Source organism: Helicoverpa zea, chromosome 9, assembly GCF_022581195.2.
Source record: "Helicoverpa zea isolate HzStark_Cry1AcR chromosome 9, ilHelZeax1.1, whole genome shotgun sequence".
Lineage (NCBI taxonomy): Eukaryota > Metazoa > Arthropoda > Insecta > Lepidoptera > Noctuidae > Helicoverpa > Helicoverpa zea.
In genome coordinates this window covers 4,903,169-4,930,452 of record NC_061460.1, presented here as the reverse complement: position 1 = coordinate 4,930,452, position 27,284 = coordinate 4,903,169, and the positions used below count along the sequence as shown (strand labels likewise).

The following is a 27,284-nucleotide window of genomic DNA, read 5'->3' as shown; positions in this document are numbered from 1 at the left end:
CTTATTGTATTCATTACGACAACGTGAAGTGCACGAACAAATATATCTGGAACGTGATGTAATTAGCAAGCAAAGTGCAGTATATGGATGACTTAACAATATGAATATTAGACATTGTAAAGAAAAATAAATATACTAAGGATTATTCTTTGTTGTACATCACATTATTACAGAACGCTGAAAATTATAAACACAAAGGCACAATTCGCGGTATTATTGCTAATGAGCAATTTTTTCAGACAGCCTTTGGATGGAGTTTAAGTGAAGAAAAGAAATATAACGGACAGCTTACGGTGTACATACATCTACATTATATAAACCTAAGTGAAAAAATATGTTAACGGATATAAAAAATAAGAAGAAAGTAATAAAAATATATTTATTTCACACGTTCATTGAATAGGGAAAAAATCATTAGAATATGGTACAATGGATGACACAGTTATTCGGGTTCAGTACATACCTACATGGCAAACATATCTTTGAATTCATTCGCCTTTGATATCTGTTTTCACACCTGGCTGGACTTTATCTCTATATTGCGAAGAGGTCCAATAACAAACAGTTTTCATGTTATTACTTGTTAATTCGGGAATGGAGCCATAAGACGGTCCCAGTCTCCCAGTCTAGTTATAAGATTATTTTGTTGGACTTACAGCACTTAAATTAAGTTTGCGACTCTAATTTTGCGAAAGATATTTAATTAAACTATTACAGTTGACTATTTCAGATATAACTTTATAAGTGATATTCTGGAATAGTTGCTATATTATATTTAAAGAGCACTAGTTTTATGTTAATTTTTAATTGTAGTTGTTTTTTTTTTAATTTCATGGATATTCAGGATATCATGTTAATGTCGAGATTTGAATTTAGGCTTGTATAGGCCCTAGATAACTGTGTACCTAGAAATGTATCGAGGGATGATATTATTTATAGCCAATTCCTAAAACCGCCAATCATCTTACTCTACAGATTTCCTCGAGATAGCGAATGAACTGTTCCAGACCTTACTCAAGTAAAACTGAAGTCGATTGCACTTCGAGGGAAACCACTCAATAGTTCACATGGCATTCCTTTTAAAACCGTGTCAGAGTACCGCTTAATGTTGGAGTTACAAGGGTGGTTGTGAGCGAGTGTTGTGAGCGAGGCGGGCGCGGCTGAGGCCCCGGGTCGCAGGCATTCGCTAGCCCAGTACTCCCCCGGCCGTGGCCAAGACCGCACGAGTCCCGGCCCCGCAGCCACCGCGATCTAACTTCGTCACTCGTCAACAATCGTCGTGCACGACAATGGAAACAATCGGGATCGTAGCTTCTGATGGCGCTCGATCGAAAATGTGAAGTGATCCGATAGTGCAGTTGTGTCCTGTTGTGTGTGCTTTGAACGATTGTTTCATGTTGGTGTTTTGATCATGTAGATGGCTGGATTAGTAATTGATTTAATGGTATGTTCATTTTTATATAATTTTTATTTAATTAAATTATTATATTAGGACATTTATTTAATTGAGATTGAGTTTTTTGATAAAACAATTTAGGTACCAAATACAAATGTTAAGGGTGAGTTGCGCCATTTAACTATGACGATAACCAAACCATAACCTGCCGTGAACTTGCCGGCCATTGATCAAATCAGCAATTTGAAAACTTCACATGGTGCGGTTATCGTTAGTAAAATGATGCAACTCACCCTTAACATTTGTATTTGGTGCCTAAATTGTTCTCTAAAAACTCATCGAACTCGAAGTTAGAAATATGGAATGCCTCAATAAGGTTAAATTTTAACAGAACACTAACTTTTAAAATTATGCAAATATAGGTACCGCAATCTCTGAAATTGGTTAATTCTACATTTTAATTAAACCAAAAAGATAATTCGTACTGGGTATAACTAACTATCTTGTTATTATCTCTAAGACTTTAATAAAAAAATCTAGATATGCAAAATGATATTTAAGGTCATAAATCTTTTTGCTTACCCTACTCAGTCAAGACGAAAGACCTAGAAAATTTCGTCCGTGATATGTACCTACATTATAATTGTGTTAGTTCTTCTCTCGAAAGGACCTCGGGAATTGAAATGACGAACATTGAAATGATATGATAATTTATGATAAGACAGATTCTCTTAAGAAAAGTGTTTCGACTTTTAGTTTTATATGTCTGCTGTTAGTTTGATTTTTTAAATAATGTAGAAACTACATATGTACATTTTCCTGGGTAAAGCATGTCTATTTACCACACAGACTACCATCATCCATAACTCTAATCTGAACTTTACAACCACACATTCAATGCAAAATAAAAATTCGGATTCTGCAATTATTGGAATCTTCCAATACAGATTACATTCTGGCCAATACTGGCATATTAAAAGTTGGTATGTACAAACACATCACAGCGATTCATGTATATTTTAGAAGTTTAATTGAATGAAAACATGTAACAAAGAATATATATTTAGATACAATTCTGAAGGAAATTATGAACAAGTGCCGTTTGATCACTCATATTTTCCTTCTGGTTGGTCCTAAACACACTTAAATTCTTAACGATAACGATTCAACAACGTGAAAAACATATGGTTACTCAAGGAGCTTTGCAAAGAAAGTGGGTTCGTACTTAGGTATATTTTAATTTGCTGAACAAATGAAGCATTCGTTACGATGTTTACTTCGTTTTAACGCGTTATTAGCTTCTCCCTATTTACGTCAGAGCTTGCAGTTTTCTAAACGAAGCATTATTGCATTATCTCTTGTTTTTCCGCGTACACATTCTAATACAACACACTCGTATCATTCTTTGATCCTGTATAGAGGAGTAAACCAAGGAAAATCCCTGATATAACATCTATCCACTAATTTGTAACTCCAATTCATGCTCCTTTTTATATAAAAAGACTCTATGTTTCCAAAATCTCATTGGAAGTAAACGTCCTATTATTTATGTTGTTGATCCAAAGGCTTTTTATATTACACCTTTATCTCTCTGACTAATATTCACCATTAATCTAACTGCAGTATTGGTTTTATAGCTCAGCTTACGCAAACTTGATACTTTTATAAGACAAACGTCTTATTCTTTTAAGCTGAATTCCAAACTATTATTTTTCAAATGCAATCTTGCAATGATGTATCATTTAATACTTGAATAATAACTAATTAAGACAAAAGTAAAATGAAACATAATTGAATAGAACACTGATTTGTTTTTCTGAGAAAGTAATCTAATTTCAAGGAAACCTGCATAAAAATAAGATAAAAACACAATAATAACAGCGTACTTATGTACACAGTCATAGCTAGAAGTAAGTGTATTGTTTTACATAATATGATATTTGAACTATCTAAAAAATAAAATAACTACGATAATAACCATATTAACGTGAAGTTATGACCAAACTTTCCGCGTAACCATGCATAAATCGTCGCAGTGTAAACTCCTCACATTTGATGACCGACTGCAAACGTAATTTGCTTGTTAGCAAACATTCTTTGCGGTAAAGAACCTGCTGAAATGTATAAAAGTAATAACGAAAGGTATGTCTATACTGCATATTTACTTATCTATATATAGATAGGTAGGTATGCCTCGTCAGCTACATTACGAATAAAACATATGAAGCGTGAACACATCGGGCGAGATGCGAGGGAATGACGTATTTTTAAACGCAAAGGGATGAGATGGGAGCAAAATAATGTCAAATAGCAAAGCTGCCTTTGGCTAAAATACGCATCAATACCTATATGATAAAATCATAATCCATTGTTTGCTTGTTCGTTAAATGGAAATGGTTGTAAAGCGTCAAAATATACACAAGGTTCACGTCCAATTTCAATAACAAAAAATATAGCCGGGTAAAACCGAGAGAATAAGCTTGTTGTTACATAGAATGTTAAGCAGAATGCTGCTGCTTTGATTGATAACACCTATTTTTCTTATAAATCAAAGAAGCTTTTAACAAAATTATAAATTTCATTCTGTTCGCGCAATTTAAACAAAACTCGTGATTATAAGGTAATGAATTAGATTAATGGATTACGGTTTTTAAAGATTCTTTTAAGTAAGATTTATTTTCCTTTGTGTCTTAGTATTGTTTGAATGGTAATTTAAGATTCGCCTATCTCATCGATGTTTTAAATAAAGACCCTGTGAAATTTTTTTTTATAGAAATAGGTAGGTATCTAATGGTTTTAAATCTCTAATGTCTAGACTAGACTCAGTCAAAAGTACGTCCATTGTATGTAACCGGAGCAATACAAGCATAGTGGTAAATCATTCCTAACAATCCTCAAGGCCTTGTTTAGTTTAGTCTATATATTGTTATGTCTTCTTTCAACTCACCGCTACATTTTGAGCACGCAATACAGAACGTTACAGAGCCCATATTTCATAAAAGCGACTATCATTGTTTCTTTCATTGCCATTTCTGAAACAAAGATAACACTATATATTATCACAAATAGCTATTTGGTTGTCATTCATTTTATTTTGAGATCTTATATAAATATAAGTACCTATACTTATTTTATTATGATATATTTTATTCATTCAGGTATAATTTATCAACAAGCTGTATAATTGTACAATATACTGCTTCACAATAAAACTACCTTATGACATGATAATATACAATAGTAAAAAACTGTTGATAAGTACGTACATAGTATTGCTCTGATTCTATAGCCGTGTGGCTACGTGGCTACTTTACTACAGAACGAAAAGATAATGATTTAAGTTTCAAAATCTAATATTTACTTTACAACTACACAAAACTCATTATTTTATCCATTTCTCCGTACCACCATCAACGAAAGAGAACAGATTGTTGTAGGGAGACAGCGAAAGTTTTATAAATGTAGGAATTCTTTGAAAACTCCAACAAATCGGTTCTCAATGTGATCAAAAAAATGAGTTTTTCTAATAAAAAATCTGATATCTGCTTTTTGGTTTTCGATACTAATATAATAAAGAGGAAACGTTTTATTTTTGGAGCCTAAGAGCTCTGGAACTAATGAAACGATTTGAAAAATACTTTAACGGTTAGGAAGCTACACTTTTCCTAAATTCTTTTACTATTGAGAAGCTACGTTATCCCCGAGTAACGTAAGAAATGACGAATAAGAAAACGGCTGGCCGTTAATAAAGTGCCAAACCTCGAATGAAATCCTAGAAACGCGAACTATGCCTGCGGGAGCATTCTACATCATAGAAATGTGCTTCCTTCTTAACACAACGAATAAGTTTTCCTTCTTGTTTTGTTATTCTTGTTTGGTGTACTTTTGTTTTTACTAACTATGTTCTCTGCTGAGATTTTCCTGCTTCTTCCTATTCAATGTTTATAGTTATACTTGTTAACGTGATAGCCAAATGCACTCTGTTCAAATATCTACATCTGTAGGTAGGTATTACACTTTTAGTGATCCGAACTACCATGACCGCCTGAGTAATGTTAGAATATTCCAATTAACACAGTCAGATTTTCTTATAGATGATTTTATTTTCAAGCTTGTTTGATTTCAGCTTCTACAAAATACCTCAGTAAATCATTTTAATACAAATGACACCGGAAAATAACAAGATCCGTATGTTTATCAATTTACTAGGAAGTTTATAAACTTTCGTAAGATTCTAAACGGGAGATAAATTGTAATATTTTACGTCCACATTTTCGTAAATTTATCAATTTCCGACGTCATACGGTAAATTTATAAACTAACGAATATCTATTCGTAAGATTTTATATGGTTCGACCAATCACAGAAACTCTTTTAAATATACGATCTTTGAAATGCGTAAAATAACACACTGCTCTCTGATTGGTCAATGTTCATAATGGCAATGCTTGTGTCCATAGGGCGGCCGCGAGAAAGAAGTGACACGTGATAGCCAACCAATCAGATCGCGCGTAGCGTTTGGTTACTGCTTACTTATTATTTTACGAGTGAGTTCAGTAAGTTTATAAATGTACGAAAATGTGGACGTAAATTATTACAATGTATCTCCCGTTTAGAATCTTACGAAAGTTTATAAACTTCCTAGTAAATTGATAAACTTACGGATCTTGTTATTTTCCGGTGACAGAAATACAACACAGATTATTTAATATCTGTCACAGTTACACAGTTCTTTATGAACCCATCTTAAAAATTATTTCAAAATTTAAATGAGAGGTGCGAAATTCCTACTTGCTCTGAATATAAATATCGCTATTACCCTAGAGGTGTAAGGTAACCAATTTTAATAAAATTGAACTTTCGATATGATGGCACAGTTAGGAAAAGGGAAAATATTGGTAAAATGGACGTCAGTAAGAAATGGAATTTATGATTTTCATAAAGTTGCAGAAAATTGAGCGGGATCTGAAATGATAACTACAAAGTACGTACCTAGTTATGTGATGAAATACCTAATAATATATTTTTTTATTATTACAGTGGTTTTGTTGTTAAATGGTGTTGTTCTAATTGCTCTATTAAAATGAAACTAAAGCCCCTAATTATAACAACACTAAACATAAACATGAAGATTTAAAAACATTACAAGCTCAAAATGCGAGATACAAAGTTTTGTACAAAGTTGTACAATCCATCACAGAAGTCAATCGCGGAGACGGTGGGTAGCACCTAATGGATTGTATAATGAAACCCTAAACTTTAAGTATTCGATCTTCGTGGAAAGAGCCCATTATGAATCACTTCACGCCTGTATCTCAATATTTTAACGTCAACTTTAACTCAAACTCAGGGTGTTATTAACTCAAGCAAATATTTATATTGAAACAACGAGTATTTAATAATATACAACTGAGTAGACAAATAACGACAACGTTAACGCACTATTTATTACTGTGAAAGGGTTGGGCAACGATTTGGAGTTTAAATGTACCAAATAGGGGGAACCAGGTAGGCGGAACCTTTTGTGGGTAGTAAATGGGTCATTATTAACACTATCTAGCTAACCTAATGCCCGGGCGTGGGTCGTAGTGAGACATCGGCCCAACTATTAATTCAACGTCACGTAGCTACCGACTGGAATGACCTTCACGAAGCTCGGGCTACCTTATAAACATATATGCTTATGCATATTATAAAGAAAACATATGCCTACTTACTTTATACAGACAACTAATCTCTTTACGTCGAAAATAAGTAAATTAAAATAAATATGCTGACAACGTTCTCACAATAATTTGGCCCATTTATAATTACAGTTTCAGTAATAAGTATTTATAATGTTGGTGTACCTACTTACTCAAAGCCATTTTACAAATATCTGCATTAGCCAATGCGGGAAGCTGTCTCTTATGATTTACTGGACCGCAGTTTTAATCGAAGATGAACGTTCTAAGTTCGATAGTTTTGGCAAATGCAATTTGATGTAGCATTTCGAGAATTGTAACGTTGCCAAGTCCATAACTTGTAAAAGAATACACGTCCAAGTTAATCCGAGGTTATTGCTCAGACAAAGAGAGCAACGATCCCCAAATCTAATAAGATTAAACCACAATATAAATGGTTTGGTTTCACTTTTTTAATAACGTTAATTGAAAAATCATAAATGGGTTACTAGCAGGCACCCAAAGTGCTCAATGTTCAATAATGCCCTTTTAACTAAATTGATTAGTTGCACCTGTGCCAATTCATTTGTGGGGAATCCAATAATCGATTTGAAGGCAATTTGGCAGACCCAAGCCTTTTATTAGTGTAATTATTATTAATTCTGTTAGATGTATCAGCTACCACATATTTTGTAAGACTTTCACAGCTATCAGATAGTCCATCCTCCGTAATAAACGCCCGTATCTCTGATCTTAGTTTACTCAACCGCTATTTTTCTTCCACAAGTTTAACCAACTTCTAAGTTTTATTCTTTTATCCGTGCCCGGTTTTCGTATCCTAAACTGAGTTGGGCAAAATTAAGTTTTAGAGAAAACTTTTATCTGAACACATTGCTACTTTTCGGAATTAAAATGAGTTTTTCCAACTGGCATTATAATTAAAGCAACGTGGGCAAAAAAGTTTTTTTACTAAAAGTATCTATGCAGCATATTATCCGCATTTAGACTAGCAAAGCAAATAATCCGAGACACGGTGGCTAAATGCAGTTGGCAGGAGTTCAACCAAGATCCTCAGTGAACTATTTTTAATTTAGATATTTGAATCGGAACACTTTAAATAGAAACCGTTTACTGTTGGCGTCCTGCGATACCAGAAGTAACATCCAAAACCTATGTTTTCAAGAGTTTATCTTTAAGATATCGAGATTTTTGAATCCGATTATATATGTGTACACCACATTTTCCACATTCCACACCACAAAATTGGTTTTATCCTTTTTCATAATTATTCCCAGTATCATTGTATTTGTCATTTGTAGGAGACACTTAAATTGCCGAGTCTGAATTTATCATCTAGTAGAAGTGGATTAAGACGCAAACATCCCTTATTTGATTTGGTGGTCGAGTGTCCAAATCGCGGTAATGCCGTTGTGTTCTTGACTTGCCAGTACAACTCTGGTCGATCACCGCAAACCACGGATTCGAGCTGACAGCGCGCCTTACTATTGTTTTACATATTAGTTCCATTTTGTTTTGAATATTCGATAGAGCCTCACAGCTGTCTGCTCCATCATTGAACAGATTCAGGTGTGAGATGTCATCAAACACCCTTTTTCCAATTTAATTATTTATAATCCGTTCTATTTTTAGTTAAAAAGTTACCTAGTAGGTTAACGTTTTCGCACTTCTTACGCCAAAGCGTATCTCTCCCACGCTGAGCCCGGTTTCGGAATAACTAACCAAATAAAGCCCAAAAGAGAACGGGTAACTTGATTACTGCATCGAATATTTTTCCACGTTAGCTTTTTTCACAGAATACGGCTTAAAACTGGAAGGTTCGCAAAATCGAATAACGATATTCATATGTACATATTATACATTGGTACCAGTTTTTGATGGCTAAACTAACTTTTATTTGCAGAAAATATGCACATAGGTACGTATGTTAACAGAAACGGTGCAAATAAGTAGGTATTGTAACACTTTATGAATGAAAACAAATAGTCCCCAGGCCGGGGAACAAATTTTTTTTTGATACATATACATTTAAGACTTTGTGAGTGCCTTCCTTACGATGAGTCCGACAAACTTTTCGAATGCGCAAATTTTGGTGCCGCTGCGTTTTTTAATGCTTGACTCCTGAAATTGTCGATATGACGTCACTATGGCTCGTCGTACATACACGTTTCATCTTTTGAGATTCGTTTAATAAAGTTAACTAGAGAATGGTGGTCAACTTGTCCGATAAAGATTGTGCTGCGTTTGGAGTGTCCACCATCCTGAAAATGTCGATATGACGTCACTATGACTCTTCGTACATACCTGTTTCATTTTTTGAGATTCGTTTAACAAAGTTAACCAGAAAATGGTGGTCAACTTGTCCGATAAAGATCGTGCTGCGTTTGGAGTGTCCACCATCCTGAAAATGTCGGTATGACGTCACTACGACTCTTCGTACATACCTGTTTCATTTTTTGAGATTTGTTTAATAAAGTTAACTATGTAGAATATTGTGGTAAGCTTGTCCGACAAAGATCATGCTGCATATGGAGTGTCCACCGTCCGGAAAATATAGATATATTTTAAGATTTGGTATAAAGTACTGACAATTGGTGTGAAGTATGTTAATAGTAAATGTTGCATTTAGAAAGTCGTTTCAAATGATATATGTATCATTACTACAGGAGGGATTTATTAACTTGAAAACACCTATCGATAAAATAATCTTATGTAAGCTCTAGCTTCTGAAATACTAACAATTCGCCGAAGTTTTTTTAATATGAAATGTTGCATTTAAAAACGTCTTTTGAATGATGTATAACTCATTACTAGAGATGGGATTTATTTAATTGAAAACATCTATCAATAATTATAATTTTAAATAAGCTCTAGCTTCTAAACTACTAACAATTTGTCGGAAGTATGTTAACACGAAATGTTTCATTTGGAAAGGTTTTTCAAATAATATATAATTTGTTACTAAAAAAGTAATGGATTAGCTTGACAGAACCTACCGATAATATTTTCTTAGAAAAGCTCTAGCTTTAAAAGTACTAACAATTTGTCGGAGTTATGCTAATACAACCTTGCGCTTAAAAAGATCTTTTGATTGAAATATGGCTCATAACTTCAAGTGAGATGTTATTCCTTAACACAATGTAAAGTATCAATAATATGCCTTAGGTCAGTTATATCTTCCAAAATACTAAGAATCGGTAAGTGGTATGTTAAGACGGAATATAGCGCTTAAAAAGATCTTTCGATTGACATATGGTTCATACCTAGAGGTGGGACATTATTCCCTAACATAGTAAAACCAATCGATAATACGCCTTATTTGGGCTATATCTTCTAAAATACTAAGAATTGATAAGTGGTATGTTGAGACAAAATGTTGCACCTAAAAATACCTTTTGATTGATATATAGTCCATTAATAGATGTGGGATATTATTCCTTAACATAATATAAACTATCAACAATACGTCTTAGTCAGGCTACTTTTTCTAAAATAGTAATTAAAATTGGTAAGTAGTATGCCAATTTAATATACTTAAATAATGCACGTGAATATTTAAGTCAGAAATTGACAAAAAGAATAAACTTCTTCCAATTGTAATATTTTTTTCTCATTTTCTTGTCGAACTGACTATTTGCCTCACTACATTTGTCGGACAAGTCGATATTTGCAATAAGAATAGTATTATCTATCATTGTTGTATTTGACCGACATGTATGTATGGGGAGACACAGTGACGTCATATCGACATGTTTCGGATGGTGGACACTCCAAACGCAGCATGATCTTTATCGGACAAGTTGACCACAGTTTTCTAGTTAACTTTATTAAACAAACCTCAAAAAATGAAACGTGTATGTACGAAGAGCCATAGTGACGTCATATCGACAATTTCAGGAGTCAAGCATTAAAAAACGCAGCGGCACCAAAATTTGCGCATTCGAAAAGTTTGTCGGACTCATCGTAAGGAAGACACTCACAAAGTCTTAAATGTATATGTATCAAAAAAAAATTTGTTCGCCGGCCTGGGGACTAAAAAACAATGTAGGTAGTTGTGTTTAAAATATTTGTTATACCTTTACTTACACATTCACATGGTAGTTTGCTGGGGTCCAAATTTTTGGATTTGTAATTTATTGTATTTTCTTTGTGTATTTTTGAAACGCCTTTTATGTAGGGTCCTTGTATTATTGTATTTTACGCAGTTCTATAAGGGGTTGTCCTTATATGTACTTATTTAACTAAATCAAAATATATTGGCTCATCGTATGAATTTAGTGTCATGTTTGATGTCTTTCATGGGAAAATTTTAATAAAAGCTTGTCGGGACATCTGCGTGTGTGACTGTAAGCGATTGGACAGAAAAATGAAATTATTTGATACAGAAATATTGAACGAATATTTATCTGAATATTGATGCGTAGTGACGCTTGACTGCACCTACCCACATTTCTGAAATACGTTTTTAACTAGAATAATTTTTGTACTGTAATTTTAGTTTTGCTGGTTTTCGAACAAGAGCATTGTTTTTGACACGTTCGAATTAAAATTTTATTCAGAGAGAAACAGCTCGTGTGTTTTCCACAAACTAGTGTTACGTGTGAATGACGTTTTCAAATTAATAATAAAATGGTGGGGCTGAATAATTTCCGTTAGTCGAAGGACTATATCGATAACTGTTCTCATTTGGAGGACCCACACATAATATATCTGGTATGAGGTACTTATATATGACATAAGAATTTGGACTATACCATCTAATTTAAAAAAAATGTGTTCTTCTTACGTAAAAATTGGATTTCATAAATCGTCATCATAGAATGGAACTTAATGTCATTAGTTAAACATGATAATTATGTAGCCATTTTTACCCAGTCGTGTATACCTATAAAAGTCTATTAGTCCACGTATTAATAACAATAGTTATTCCAATATCCCGTTTTCCATAAGCGACTAATATTAAATGCAACAAACCACAATCAATAGTGATTGTGGTTTGTTGCATTGGATGTGCCATTTAGTACATATGTGACGCTTTTGTACATAATTGCAAAAAAGTACATTATTAATTGGGATAAACCGCCGTATTAATTAAGCTTATTGGAAACAATTGCTGCAACATTTTATTTTCAAAAATAGAACTTTGAGTAACTTTGATACAGGTGTACCTTTAAAACTACTACCTTCGTCGTAAAATATACTGACGGCCAGTAACAATAAAGAGTACGGGAGAGTGTGAAAAGCCTTTTCTGTTTGTATTAGCGTCAGACGTGAGGGTGCGCTGGAACGATATTCACGTGAGAAACAAAAGTTTGAAGCAAACCTTTTTGCTTTATTAGGGTTCAGCTGCGAACAAGGGATAACAAATTTCACAGGCCGCTCGCCACCTATGTGCGTGCGATGCTAACAAAACTATACCTGAATGTAAGTTATGGATATAAAAACTGAATTGCAAAATGCAACTTCCCCGAAAATAGTTCTCTTTTCAGAGAAACTAAGCCTAAACTCGCTCTATTCAGCAATGTAGTTTAACCAAAATAATGCATACGAGGATGACGTACCTATTTATGTATATTCCTTCATCGTTTATTCTATTCCGTGAATTAATCAATCACCAAACAGTGAAGCGAATATTTCATGAAAGCAATACCATATGTACCTATTTCGAAGTTAGTGAGTGTTTTTTTTTTTTTTATACATTTACATTGTATAGTGTTGATAAGAATGTTTGATGTTGTGTATCTCCAATAAAATCATTTATCTCATAAAGAAGCAGATGGTACCATAATTCCAGGAAACCGTCCTCACACAACGTAAGACACACGACGTACGTACACACACCTTACTCTTGACGAGAAGACGAATATGTATACGTTAACCGACATACTCAGTTTGATATTACGAGCAAGCCGAGATAGGAAACATGGTTTCTTCCTTTTTACCTCTACAAATAAAAAATAATGTACACTTCTATTGAACATATGTACATGTATGTATTATATCTTTCATTGAAAGCTTTAAATAAATTTTACCCACTTAAAGTTAATTTAGGGTTCAGAATGAATATGAAAGTGGTAAATAATCATGTGTGATATACAAGCTGTTGATTTGCACTCGTGCCATATTCAAGGACGTAATTATGCTAATGATTCTCGACCCAAATCAACAAAAAAATTGGTACGTAATTTTTTTCTTTTTTTTTCTGATTTCCGTCAATGTCATCTAGCCGTATTTAAACTTGGTGCGTGTGTTACTGGCCTTAAAACCGTGCTGCGCCCTCACACAAACGCAAACACAAAGCATGCGCAACGATTATTCATAAATTTCATTTATAAAATTGGATTACTTCTGAAATACTACGACATTACAATGACAAAAATGGCAGTGCATAGTATCTAGCTAGGTATTTCCCGTCTATCGTAATTCCAATCGATAATTTACGTATTTTATGTCCTCTTCCTGAACTATGGCACAAATGAAAATCAACACCTTGTATACATGTCTTAACCAACGATAAAATACAAATTGTACAGACACCATAATGAGAATTAACGTCGTTAAGAAAGATTTCTTCAAATATAAATACTACGACAGTTGTCGAACCTACGAGAAGTGTACGTTCTAACATATTAAAACGCTTGAATAGCCAGTTACCAATAAAATAAAATACAACACATTACTAGCGTGTACGTGCTCTCGTTCAACAACAGCACTACAAACACTAGGCAGGTCGATAATAATGTTTGAACAAAGACATCGTTGTCGTTTTATTTCTTGTGTCGCAAATCAACTCTTTTTTGTACAAGAAGTCAGCAATATTTCAAGGCAAAAAACATGTACTATAACCAAAAGTATTTTTTTTGTGTTTACTTGAAATACGTGTTACCTTAGGTCATCCATTAAGCACTTCTCAATTATTACCGATATTTATTTTATTCCCAGAATATAGTATTTTAATCCCAGAAAGTTGATATTATTTATTGTATAAGAACGTACATTATTTAGGCTACTGGCAAGTAAGAGTGTGGGTTTTCTTTCGAATCTTTTATAAAATATAGAAAAGAGTCTAATTATAGCTCCTCGAGTCGAAGCTTTTAATCGTGACCGACTTTTTGCCGGGAACGAGTAGGGCAGCAATTATACGCAAGCGTCGAGAGATGGCCGTATACAATATACATGAAAACACTAATACCTACACACCACTGGAAGTTAAATAGGCATTCAATGCTCTCGGATTGTTTTTGAGGCTATTCACATGAATATTTATTTCAGACTAAGCACACACAGTACACAGTCCATATTATGTTAGTAAAATGAGAAACTTAAATTCTATGTTAGTAAAATTTAAAGTGATTATTATTATGAACATGCATCGACGACCAGTGCCTGAGCATCTGTCCGACAACACACTCAGAAGCGTGTTGCTGCTCCCCTTTACCCGAAACCACAGGGAGGCCATTCTCTTACGAAGTACCGCCTGGATGCCGTCCGTGCTATGCTCCGCAAACATACCGGAGGCACTGCACCTCCAAGGGAGCCCCAACATACCCCTGAACGCGTTATTATATTGGACGCGCAGAGCATTGTAGGCTTTTTTAGTGTAACTGCTCCACAGGCTGCACGTGTATAACGTTTGGCAGTAGCTTTTAAATAATGTGACTTTAACGTCACGCGAGCATCGTGCAAACCTGCGAGAAAGCATGTTACCCCTTACCGACAATGCCCTGCGCTCCCTTTCCATGTCCATATCATCGGCTAGGTTTTCATTGATCCAATGACCCAAGTACTTAAAATTGGACACTTGCTTGAGGACAGTTCCATTAAGTGTGATCGGAGGAACGGAGTAGGTTTTAGCTCCAGCCTTAAAAACTAGCAACTCACTCTTCTGGACATTATACTTGAATAGACTTTTTGAGAAACTATACGCAGTATATTTATTGTTGAATTTTGATGTCCCTGGAATACACGTTCCAGAAAAAAAAACAATTAGACCTGCTACTGCTTGAAAAGCTCTTGGCAAATACTAAAGTTTTATCATTCAAACAAATACACTTTCTCACCATCATACATCACTTTGACAAAAAATGACGCCATTTGTTCCTTTTATTGTTATTTGGCACGAGTTTTCTTTCCTAATGGCAGTAAAAACAAACCGAATATCGAGTATCTAGCAATCTTCTTGTAAGACTAGAAACGCGAGGGTTTTAATGACGTGTGTCTATTTTCAGTAATAATTCTCAAGGACTGTAAACGTCAGACAGGCGGCTGGCTATAAAACTTATGCCAAAACAAATTGCAGTATGTTAAGGACCGAATATATAATGAATAGAAAAGTATGGAAGGAGAAAACATGCTGCGCCGACCCCAAATAAAATTGGGATAAGGGCAGGAGGATTATGGTCTATTTTAAGTAATAACATATAAAATAACCGTGCTATTTTCAAACTAAACTTATTTAATAATCCTAAAACTTCTTCTCCTAAGGTGTTAATATTAATCCTCCCACACACTGCTGTTTAGGCGATATTTATTCATCCAGTTGAGCCAAGGTTAACGTTATTACTAAACCAGGACATTTATTTATTTATTTATTCTTAGGAAAGCTTACAGACTAATGACAATTTTAATAACTTACTATATTTCTAATTTGCTAACAACAAGCTTCCGCCAATAAACGACATAATATAGTACTTATAACTATCGTAGACCTCATATAACAACAGTTTTGGAAAAAAAAAAGAATAAACATTAACAATTAAGTGATACAATTTTTTTGTAACATTAAAGTATATATAATATGTAGGTATAGTTTTTGGCAACGCATTAAGGATATTAAAGATCAACATTTATAGACGCGAGTCAATCTTTAAAAAAAAATATTCGCTAATAAACGTTTCACTGTGAGAGCTTTTGTGCAAAAGAGATCTACATCCAAGTCTTCTGGAATATTATTGAATGCATGTGCTGCACGCAAGAGAAAGCTATTTTTTCTATAGTTAGTAGAAACAGAAGCAATCTGCATAAGTGGCCTACGCCTACATACATAGCACATACATAGGACATAATTAATAGCATTTTACGCAGTTCATTCTAAATATTGTAAATAAATTATCTATTTATTGTGTGACTTGTCACTTCGTACGGTAGGTATGTACGGTAAAATTTCACTTTCACGACACACACATTTAATAACACCCTCAGTTTTAATACCAGACTATAACACCATAGGGCACAAGTTTAAAGAGTTCTGTTGCAGTACCACCTTTGGGACACGAAAAAGTTGTAAGCACGAACTTTACTCGCGAAACAATTTTGCTTCGCTAAAAAAGCCCCGCAGTTTCAGAAAAGTAATTTACACATAACACAAGGCGAAAGTTTTATGAACAGAGAGGAAATGATAACGTGCTACGCCGCCATTTTTGTGGAAAAAACGTTTTCTTGTTTGTAAGATTTGTATAGCTCAGTTAGCGTAAAGCGGAATGCTTACGCCCTCAATTTACTTGATTGACGACATCAATCTTGGCGGCGAGTAATTCCACGATATACATTATGCGGCCAGCGTAAGCTCTTCGCCATTAATTGTGATCAACTGCAAGTTATATCAAATGTAAGCGGTTCCTTTAATCCAAACGAAAGGACTTCCACAAAAATCAACTATCATAATATCATATCATATTCTAAATAATATCAATTTAACAGAAACAATTATTGCAAACTATGTTGTTTTAATACTAAAGTTCAGGGCTCAGATTAGAACGCTAAGTTATCAATAAAAGTCTCTATTAAAGGGCTAATATTTCTTAACCCGTCGTGTATTATGTGTTAGTAATATTTTCAGTGCATATATCTAAAATTATTTATAAGACGAAAAGCTATTTAAACACCGCACAAAGTCAAACAAATCTTCCCAAAGAAAGACTGTAATCCCTACCCCTTACTAAGTGAAAACGAAGTGCTATTACGGGATACGTTATAAGTAGATATAGTACGCGGCAATTTCTCGACATTTTCCACAGTTATGTTTCTAAAATGTTTGCCCTTTTAAGTCGTTTCCTTGCTTCAGGTGCTGCTTCGAGTCATAAAGGAGACACACTATCTACATCAATGTAAATAAAGACTTTGATTTCTATTCGTCCTTCTGGAGGCAGGCAAAATGGCGATCATGATACGTAAGTGTTGTAAATTATATGAACTATATAATAACGGTAACTACTTCAACCCCGACATCATTCGCATTCATAATGATCCTTTTACTTTTATTCGTAACTTTATTGAAATAATGTTGTAATAGTTAATCTGAAAATAAACGAAGATGAGAGTTTAAAACATTATAACATTTTCCAAATATTCAGTAACTATAATTTTCTGCCCAAAGTCCACTGTAGGAAAATCATACGCTATCGTCAATTAAAAAACAATAGAAACTGAATCTCCTTGTCTGTCCTCTTTTATTAAAACTTTGTGCGTTGCATACTTTGGTGAAATTAGGGTGCGACTACACGGTGCAAGTAGCTTGCGCATGTTGAGGCACATGCGCAGGTTACATGTATTTTAAAAACGTGCGGGTCCAGCGACTCGCGCATGTACCAGTCCGCGTGCTCTTGTCACTTGCGCATGTAAACTTGCTCCAGCTACATGTACCGTGTAGAGGCACCCTTAAGAACAGTTACTTACTTGGTTACTTTTAGTATCCATAGGTACCTGTGTAAAGCAGTAGGTGATAATAATATTGTTATACTTCAAGTTATGAATATTGTGCAGGTCACACCGTGCACACCAGCGCCATCGTGCTGGTGATGGCAGGCGGCGCGTCAGCCAGAGTCGCTGGCAAGATGGGTGGCTACTCCAACAAGAAGGGTGGTAAGTATCACTCTCAGTTCAACAGCATTCTCCTCGTGAAATAACTAGAACTAATTGAAAGGATCTATTGCCTTTGGTCCTGTTATAAATACATCTTATGTCACCCAGAGCACGCCTCAATAAGCAAGCTCAACACACAATGTCGACCAAACCGGGAATCGAACCCGGGACCTCAGTTTCGGCAGTCCGCCATGGTGACCATCAAGCCATCGAGGTCGTCAGATAACATTAATAGAAGTAGTAAGATAGTACAGATTATTAATTTCCTGTTTCACAACTCACTAGAATAGATTCAGTTCCGCTGTTTATAGGTTATCTAAAATTGAATTTCGATTTCCAACCAATCGACATATCTGAGCTGCGGTTTGGATTCCCCGGCCGATCTCTATCGCGAAATCTTATTGGTATCTCCTTCCTCTATTGTCTTGACTATTGGAATCTATGATTCATTACATAACAACAAGAGATACGATATTTGATTTCAAAGCTAGTTCTGAATAACCAGTGCATTTATTTCTAGAAGAGTACGTATGTTTAACTAGTAGAAGGTGATTGGTTCTTTCTTCTAAATTATGAAATTAATAAAACCTTTTCTGTTTCCTTAAAAAGTCGTGTGAACCGCGATGCTGTAAAGTTTGGCAGTTGCATTATAAAAGTTGGTTGAAAGTTTCAGTACGTTAAACGTCAAAACTTTGGTAAGCAGCATAAGTACATTAACGTTTTCACCGTGAGTTCTCGTCATTCGTAGACATAGCCTGAAAAGTCCACTGTTGTACAATGGCCTTTTCCGATACTCAGCGCTCTGGGCATAAGTGTTGCTGAGCGCAATGTCGAATTTTTTAGTTTTGAAGATGCTCTTTTGTTTGATTGATTGATACAAATAGGTAGTAATATTGATTGTATAGTATCCTATCCTAATTTATTTTTACTCATGTGCCATGCCACGAGTCTTAAACCAATTTTGGATCAAGGGTTTGCCTCGATATCCGAATGGATAAGAATGGTCTGATAATATCGGTAGATAGCAAATAAATATGAAGAACTTATGAATACCTATAGATAGGTATTTACTTTAGTCGATTACCAATAACGCTAATTAGTAAAAATAAGCTTTTTCCGACTAATACGACGCTATTAGTACTGAGCAGATAATCTTGTTATCGTTATATTATTCTGTATTCGATTTTATCACATCTCCGGTTTCGATTCCCGGTATGGTCAACATTTATGTGATGAGCATATTTGTTGGCGGTGGTCTGGGTATTGTAATATATGTATATTTATTATAAATATTTGTGTAAGTTTAAGTAATTTATCAGTTGTGTTAGCACCCACAACATAAACTATTATATTTAGTACGATGTTGATATTCTATTTAAACTATGTCCATTCTTATTAACATGGTATGGTTGGTAGTAAATGCGGTATACCTACAAATTATTATTAAAGAGTAATTTAGATAAACATGATTATTAGGTTTCTTACAAATGTTCGATCCTTTATTCCTTTCTATCTACACGTGACACTCAAGACAAAGTACTCAAGTTTCCTTTAAGTGCTGTTACGCAATTTATTTGTAATGTACAAGAAGGCAATTTTCTCTGTTATCTCATGTTGTGTGCTTAGGCTGGGATGACCGCAAACAATACAGAGGACTGACGACGGAACAAGCAAATAGACTACGAACAAACATTTACACAGCAGTCTTAAGATCTCCTTATCTTGTTCACTTATATGTATTGATTAATATTCTCCATTCATATTTTTATGAGACGTAAGTATGTCTTGCACAAGTATTTCTGCCCAAAAGTCTAATATTTCATGATTTCACTTGGAATGTGAACAATTTAGAAAAACTGTTCGGCTGACTACAGAAATGTCATGCAGACACTGATATTCACGCATTGGGCTGATTGTGCTAAAACTTACACGAAAAATATTTCATATCACGGTTCTCCTCGTTTTTATCACCGACAGCGACATCGTAATTAAACACTGCACACTCAAGAGCGAACTGATTTCTCATTCGTTAAATCGATTTGAAAACGGATTATTTATATGAATAAAAAATATATATACAACTACTACTACTAGTACTTTGTAATACTGCATGCCAATGATATGTTTGAACCCTAATATTCAGTAATTCTATGCACATCGTAATAAAATGGTATATTTGCCCACAGGGAAGTCGACAAGCGGCATCAACGAGGAGATCATTTGGATTAGCATAAGTATGGCAATCGCTATAGCTGTGCTGATAGCCATAGCGCTGTGTTACATATTGAAGGAGAAATGTATGAAACGGAAAGCGTACCGGGAACAGTCATGACGATACCAGGAGGAGTTCGCGAAGCACGCGCTCGCGGACTCCCTCACTGACCTGGACTTCGAGCTGCCAGCCTACACTCTGTACCCACAATACTCTCCCGACGGCAAAGAGTACTTCTACAACTTCCATCGCTTCTCATACATAAGAAACAGCTTCAAATTACCCCCCAAAGACTATCCTATCAAAAATAAAGAAGACATTTATATTAATGCGTGATAATGTGTCGAGTTTAGAAACTGATAATTGTGTATTTTAACCTAATGTACCATATAGTTAATGTGAATGTTATGTCTGTTTAGATTATATGTATAAACATCGAATGATAGTGGAATGGATATAATGATATTTGTATGAGCTCACTACATAAATATGAAAACTAAAAAAGCTACCGTATACTTTTATAAGTTTCTGAAATCTATTTAACTTTTTTGATAACTAATTCATTGTTTATCAGTGGAAACATTAACTATAGCTTCCTTGTTTCACATAATTTCTTTTGTTCCGCGAAAGTATGTATGCACGTCAATTTAACATAAATATTCAAACTAGTTTAATGAAAATGAAAACTGTGGAATGTATTTGTAGTTTAATACAATACATATTTATATTTAATGGTTCGTACACAAAAAGGGTACTGAAATTGTATCTAACTGTGATAGAATACTGGTTTAGTTAATAGACAGTTTCTTTTGTTTGAGTTTCTTATGTACGATCGATAAGTAAATAGACGCTGATAGTTTATTTTGACTAACTTATTATACATTCAAAGTTTTTGTATGGCAATCTATTACCTATGTGTACCTATTATGTTTTGTGGGGTTAACACACTTTATTTTTAAATATAACTTTTTAAATATCCACTATTCACGACAATTTTAGATATTTTCATTAATACAGGAATTTTATAATGAAAAATATTGTAAAGCTATTACATAGATGGCTCGTTTATTTTAATAAAAAAATATTGGGTCGGAATTTTAGTGGAAGTGGAACTCTGTGTGCCAAATTATATAATAACTAAATGAATATGCAGAAATACTGAAGATCGGAAACGATTAATGTATTTTTATTTTAGCCACTTTCAGCTCAATTTGTAAGGTATGTTAAAAAATTCGAGACGAAGGGAAACACCAATTGTGCAGTGTTTTTGAAAACCAAGCGTTTACTTTATTTAAGAGAATTACCTGTCTGTGTTTATAACTGTTTAGCTCCGATACAATTATAGTAATAGGTGTATATGCTACTCATATTTGTCTGAAAACATTCATTGACCAAACGTAATTTTTATGCCATAACTAAATGTTTTCTAGAAAACAAAAAATAAATGAGATCGAAGTTCGTTTGTGGTGTTTTATTTTTAAGTAACTTTTTCAGTTTTTTTTACTTTTTTCCTTACAAAAACCTGTCTATAAGTGCCTCTAAATTATTTTCCTCTTACCCCTGTACTGTAATATTAAATATATAATATTAATATTAAATATGTACATGGCAATCTCCTGCATATCAACAACGTCTGCGACCCTACAGATAAAATTCATGTAACCTGTGCATGTGCCTCAACATGCGCAAGTTACATGCACCGTGTAGATGTACCCTTAGTATCCTACTTATAATTTACTGACCCTTGTAATAAAAGAGTGAAGTTGACCCCTCCCACCCTCCTTGGTAATGAAAAAAGGTTCTAATTTTTGTTAGCCTGTCAGAGGAGGTTTTGTTATTGGAAATTAAAAAAAAAAACATACTTAACATGGTGGTTTCTTCAAAGACAATAAAATTGTGCTCATCTGAAAAATTCATGAAAAATTCAAGAACGCCAGTTGACAGTTGACAATATTGTTCGTCTGTAAATGCTGTAAACTAATTTGCTAAAAATCGACATTAACCAAGAATAAGATAGTATTTCAAGTGATTACTAAATGTATTTCTAAGGTTACGAGATTTCGCTATTGATCTTAAATAATATTGTTTGAAAACAACAATGTTCAAGGTATGACCAAAGGACAATGCTCATGAAGTATGAGAAAAAAACCCAGGCCCGGCGCAAAAGAAATGTAACTCAAAATATAGGTAAAAATAAGTAATTCAATATTACATATGGGGCATTATCGAAATCAGTGGCTATATGTGTGAAATTGCTATTCGAATTTTAACATCTGCGTTACATTGCTACTCAAGATTTTAGAGGTAACATAATGTATTATTAAAAGGAACAGCAAACAGATACAGTTGTGGTTTAAGAGTGTACATAATGACATGTTTATAGCAACTTCTCCACTATTCTACCTACTTTTACAAGATAATAGGATGATAGAACTAAAACAGGATATGAATGTACTTTTCATTTTAATAATAACGCTTAAAAGTCATCGATTCTTTATTTCTAACACGACGAGATCCAAAAATGTTGCGGGATGCGCGAACTGTTCCTCATGTCTAGCCCACCCTAAGTAATGTAAAACGCTCATGACGCGATGACATGGGCGCTGCAGCCTGTACTTCGGTATTGATTTATCTTTTTGGAGAAGCTTATTACTTGCCATATTACTTGTTTGTTGTTTCAGATAGCACTTTAATTAAACTATAAGCCCCAGCTGCTCATGTTACCCCTTTAAAAAATCAAATAGCAATTTCATACATTTAGCCATTGATTTCGATGATGCCTCGTATGCAGTATTTCATTACTTATTATTACCTATAATTTGAGTTACTTTTCGTTTGCGCCGGACTTGGGTTTTTTTTTGAGCATTGTCCTTACAATTGCTGTTTAAAAACCATGCTTATGAAACTGATATTTAGTTATCTACATATTATTCTATTTTAATGCATTTTCATCCACTTGAAGCGGTTTTTTATTCATTTATGATTATCATCTTCTCCCAACCGTGTTTTTCAGTCTCACGGGATGCAGCTGAGTTAGTACCAATGTTTAACAAAAAGCGAATTCCTATCTTACCACCTCAAATCTTTTTTTTTATCATTTATAGTTTTTTATCAATTTAGGTTTTATCTTCGAAATAATTAATTTCTAGTAAACTGAATTTTTGAGCAATTTGAGACCGCAGGTTTGAAATGCCATAAATGATTGGACAAGATGTTATTACACCATTAGTTCACCTGAACCACAAGACAAGCAACTCTTAGTTTGTGGCTTTTTTTTTGTATTTACTTTCTACGACTTGTCATTTATTCTGTGTGTACTTTCTGTGTACACCACATACCTATATTCTGTAGTATACACAGAAAGTACAGTTCAAATACAAAAAAAATATGCATGCTCCTTCCGTGTATGTTTCTTCTCCGGTTTGCAACCGAACGCATTAATATTATTTCCAGGTGCCTGCTCGATGGAGGAGGCTGAAGACGAAGCGCCGAAGAGCTGCCTTCCGACTCGTGTTCTTCACTCTTTTTGTTTATTGTTGTTATTCTATATACGAACTCTTCACCACGAAAGATAGCTCTGAACCCGTAGTTAGCTTGAACGATACCTACAGGTACCACATTAATTATAGATTTTCTTACTTTATGTAATATAAATAAACTTTAACTCATCGCACGTGTATATACGTTGGTAACGAACTTCAGATATCTAGGTACCTAGCTTCTTGAAGATTAGACAGAGAAGAAATGATTTTTTCAGTCTCTTCTTATTCCAGACTAGTTGATTAAAGTTTCCTCCATATAATATTGTCTTATTACAGACAAGTACAACTCCGCCTAGCGCAGGATTTAAAACAAGAGAAAGGCATGGGATGCCGAAAACCAGATATTGATCCTTTCTCTGAAGAAGCTATGAAAGCGTCACTGGATTTGCCTAAAATTATTTGCAAGGGCATCGACTGGGTGACATGTAATGTATGTAAATAAATAAAACAATGTTGAAAAGGTATTTTTTTCAAAGGGCTATTTCAGCAGCCCTCTGAGAAAAAACTGTCATTTATTACCTCTACATCACTACTTGAACAACATTCTAGCTCTACCAAAATCAAATCATCAAAATCAAAACTCATTTATTTATTCAAACTTGGCTGCAAAACAGCACTTTTCGAACGTCAAAAAAATTTTTTTTCGTCAAAAACCTAAAACCCCCACCCTCCACCATTTCCTATGTGTTATTGCTGGGAAGAAGAAGTGGCGTAACAAACTCAAGAAAAAAGAACTTTTTCAAGCTAAAGGAACCTTTTAACGAATGAAATCGGATGAAAAAAAACAAAGAAATCTATGTAACTCCATGAACCTCCTAGGTTTCTCCATAATTTATTTTATTTTTGTTACCTTTTATTTTTTGTTTCGTTACATTTCTGCTAACTTATAAAAACAATTATCGCCTCATTAAATTGTCCTTTTTTACCTTGCAGAGGTCTGAATGCTTCGTCAAGGAAGAAATATTACAAAGTATGCACGACATCCGGTGTACCTACCGAGATATAATGTATGTGAATGACAATATATACTTTTTATCAGACCCTATCCGAATGCGTGGAGAGCATAAGTATATTTTACAAAATAGTGATCATGTTAAAGTATCGTGCACCGCTAGAAAAAAGAATAGGTCAGTCTTTTTTTTTTTAGATATCTTTTAACTTGTTTAGTAATGTAGTTTAGTAAACATGGAAAAGATTGGACGTTCTTTGTACTTTATAGAGAAAATCCAACCTTTTTAAAATCATTTTTAAAAGGAAAAATTCTTGAAGGGAGAATTAATGAAGGCATCGTTAACTCGACGCCTATGTGAACCCCACCTACCAACACCTGGGATGCCGTAAGTGGCGCTTTCCGAGCACATGGCGTTGTACTTGAGTTAGACTTCTAGACTTCGAATCCCAATTGCCGGTATTTTCGCTCTTCTAAGCCGGACCTGTGAACAAAATCAAATCATATCATTGTATAACAAAACAAATTATATTTGAAAAAAGAAGTCATACCAAGAAGCTAAGCTAAATAAACTAACTACATCAATAACGAAACAAATAAATGGCAAACTTAAGTTGGGCTTCTTATCTTTTAATATTTTGTACGCATTATAACCCTTAACCCTAACCCTTGTACCGCGAGTTCACCAAGCACCTAATCAGTTTCTAATTTTATATTCTTTCATTTGTTAATAAATTATCTCTTTGTTAATAATAGTTAATATTATAGTTTCAGTTTAATGTCTTCACGATGGCATGGCTTTCTAATAGGCTTCCGACCTGTAGAGACTCAGCCTGTTCCCCCATATCGTAAGAATCCCTATAACATCTTGATTCTCGGTTTTGATTCTACATCCCATTATGGATTTATGAGGAAAATGCCCAAGAGTTACAAGTTTCTGTCCGAAAAAGCAGTCATCATGGAAAGGTGAGAATAGATGATCGATATAACATGTTTCAAGTATGACAACTTATCATTGAAACTTTCGTGCTACTACGTTAACAACGTGACTTGTGTAATTAAGGAAGGAAATAAACCACACTGTTTGCAGTCGCTATTAAATGTTATTTTTAATTTCTAGCTACAACATCGTGGGAAGCGGTACACCCGGAGCGTTGTTTCCCCTACTTACAGGCAAGCCAGTAGAAGAACACCCAGATACTAGAAAAAGCATAACGGAAACAAAAGTTGACGATAAATCTTTCATTTTCCATCTGGTTAAGCAATATGGGTGAGCGGTCACGGTTTTATTCGCATATTTCTCATTCATTTTCCAATTATTCCAAAAAACTCTATTTAGGAATAACTGAATCCACTATGAGAGATACCCTCGGACAAAGTAAAGTGAGTATACAATAACATACATACTATAATAGAAAGGCGCTCCAATGGGCTTCGACTCTGCGCTAATATAAATTTACCCTAATATAGGTACTATTAAAATTATACCTAGTAGGTAATCATTTAGATTTTCTACTTCTCAGGTATCGCACGGCGTACTTCGAAGACTCGCCAGAAATAGGAACTTTTCAGTACAAGTATAATGGGTTTCGTCATCAACCTGCAGACCACTATCTCCGTGCCCTACTATTAGAGAAAGCATATCATGATCCACATCGGTACCAATACCACTGCCTAGGTGCTATTCCACAATATCAGGCGTATCTGAATCTCGCTAATGAGGTCCTTAAACTGATAAATCTATCTATACTAGATAATATCGTATAAATGGGAAAAAATTGATTGTCATAGAAAAACTAATAGTTTGATATTAAAATGGTTTTTACCATTGGAGAGTTACATTATGTGCGAGAAATATAGGCTATAGTGTATCCCAGCACGGGCAGTAGTTCCAAGGGTGGAACCGTGGGCAAACGGCTAGTACATAAATTCTTAAGAAACCGCGGCATACAGCTAGAATACTGTATAATTTAAACACGATTGATATCTCGAGTCTCTCACAGTATTGTCTTTCCAGTGCATACAGCTAGATGGCAACAAGTTTTGCTTTACGTTTATATCAGACATCAGTCATGACGACTTCAACCTGATCTCAACTGCAGATGAAGCAGTTCTCTCGTTCTTGGAAACTTTAAATGGAAGGAAGGTTTTTGAAGACACCCTCGTTATAGTTATGGCAGACCATGGACATCGGTAATGAATTATTATTCTAGCTAGAGTTAACACAATTTCAACTTTCTCTCATATTTAGCTTTTCTAAGGTTTTCATCATTAATTATTCAGGCACTCAGCATTCCGTTCAACGTATCAAGGAAAAATTGAGGAACGTACGCCTCTAATGGCTATCATCTTACCAGAAAAGCTAAAACAACGTAGACCCAATGCCCTGAAAGCGCTTAGACAAAATAAAGACGTGCTGACCACACACTTTGATCTACATACGACACTACTTGACGTGTTAGACTTGAAGGACTACAGCAATAAGTACAAAGTGCCCGGCTCTGATATACCGAGAGCTATGACTTTATTAGAACCGGTAAGCTGTTTTACTGTTTTCATTGTGGTAAGAAACAAATAGCACAACTATTTTTTAAATACTATTCCAGAATATAATTTAAGCTCTTTTTTCGTCGGCCTACCTCTC

General features: G+C 34.4%; 2 protein-coding genes across 2 annotated transcripts; both read left to right on the top strand.

Annotated features, from left to right (window-relative positions):
• The first annotated feature begins 17,165 nt into the window (after nt 1–17,165).
• LOC124633421 lies at nt 17,166–20,779 on the top strand. The gene is made up of 3 exons (XM_047168634.1): nt 17,166–17,246; nt 17,839–17,937; nt 20,124–20,779. The coding sequence occupies exons 1-3, from the start codon at nt 17,231–17,233 to the stop codon at nt 20,267–20,269; spliced, it is 261 nt and encodes an 86-aa protein (XP_047024590.1). The 5' UTR covers nt 17,166–17,230; the 3' UTR covers nt 20,270–20,779.
• A 4,777-nt stretch (nt 20,780–25,556) lies between these two features.
• On the top strand, nt 25,557–27,258 carry LOC124633080. Its single transcript, XM_047168173.1, has 6 exons — nt 25,557–25,606; nt 25,761–25,910; nt 26,164–26,362; nt 26,658–26,833; nt 26,924–27,176; nt 27,247–27,258. The coding sequence occupies exons 1-6, from the start codon at nt 25,557–25,559 to the stop codon at nt 27,256–27,258; spliced, it is 840 nt and encodes a 279-aa protein (XP_047024129.1).
• The last annotated feature ends 26 nt before the right edge of the window (nt 27,259–27,284 follow it).

Bases quoted from the DNA above. Each gene is read 5' to 3' on its own strand.
- LOC124633421 (XM_047168634.1), top strand. The intron at 17,938-20,123 runs GTAAGTATCACT...ATTTGCCCACAG, and splicing joins CTACTCCAACAAGAAGGGTG to GGAAGTCGACAAGCGGCATC.
- LOC124633080 (XM_047168173.1), top strand. From the start codon at position 25,557: ATGCCCAAGAGTTACAAGTTTCTGTCCGAAAAAGCAGTCATCATGGAA. The intron at 25,911-26,163 runs GTGAGCGGTCAC...TCTACTTCTCAG, and splicing joins CATCTGGTTAAGCAATATGG to GTATCGCACGGCGTACTTCG. The intron at 26,834-26,923 runs GTAATGAATTAT...TTAATTATTCAG, and splicing joins ATGGCAGACCATGGACATCG to GCACTCAGCATTCCGTTCAA.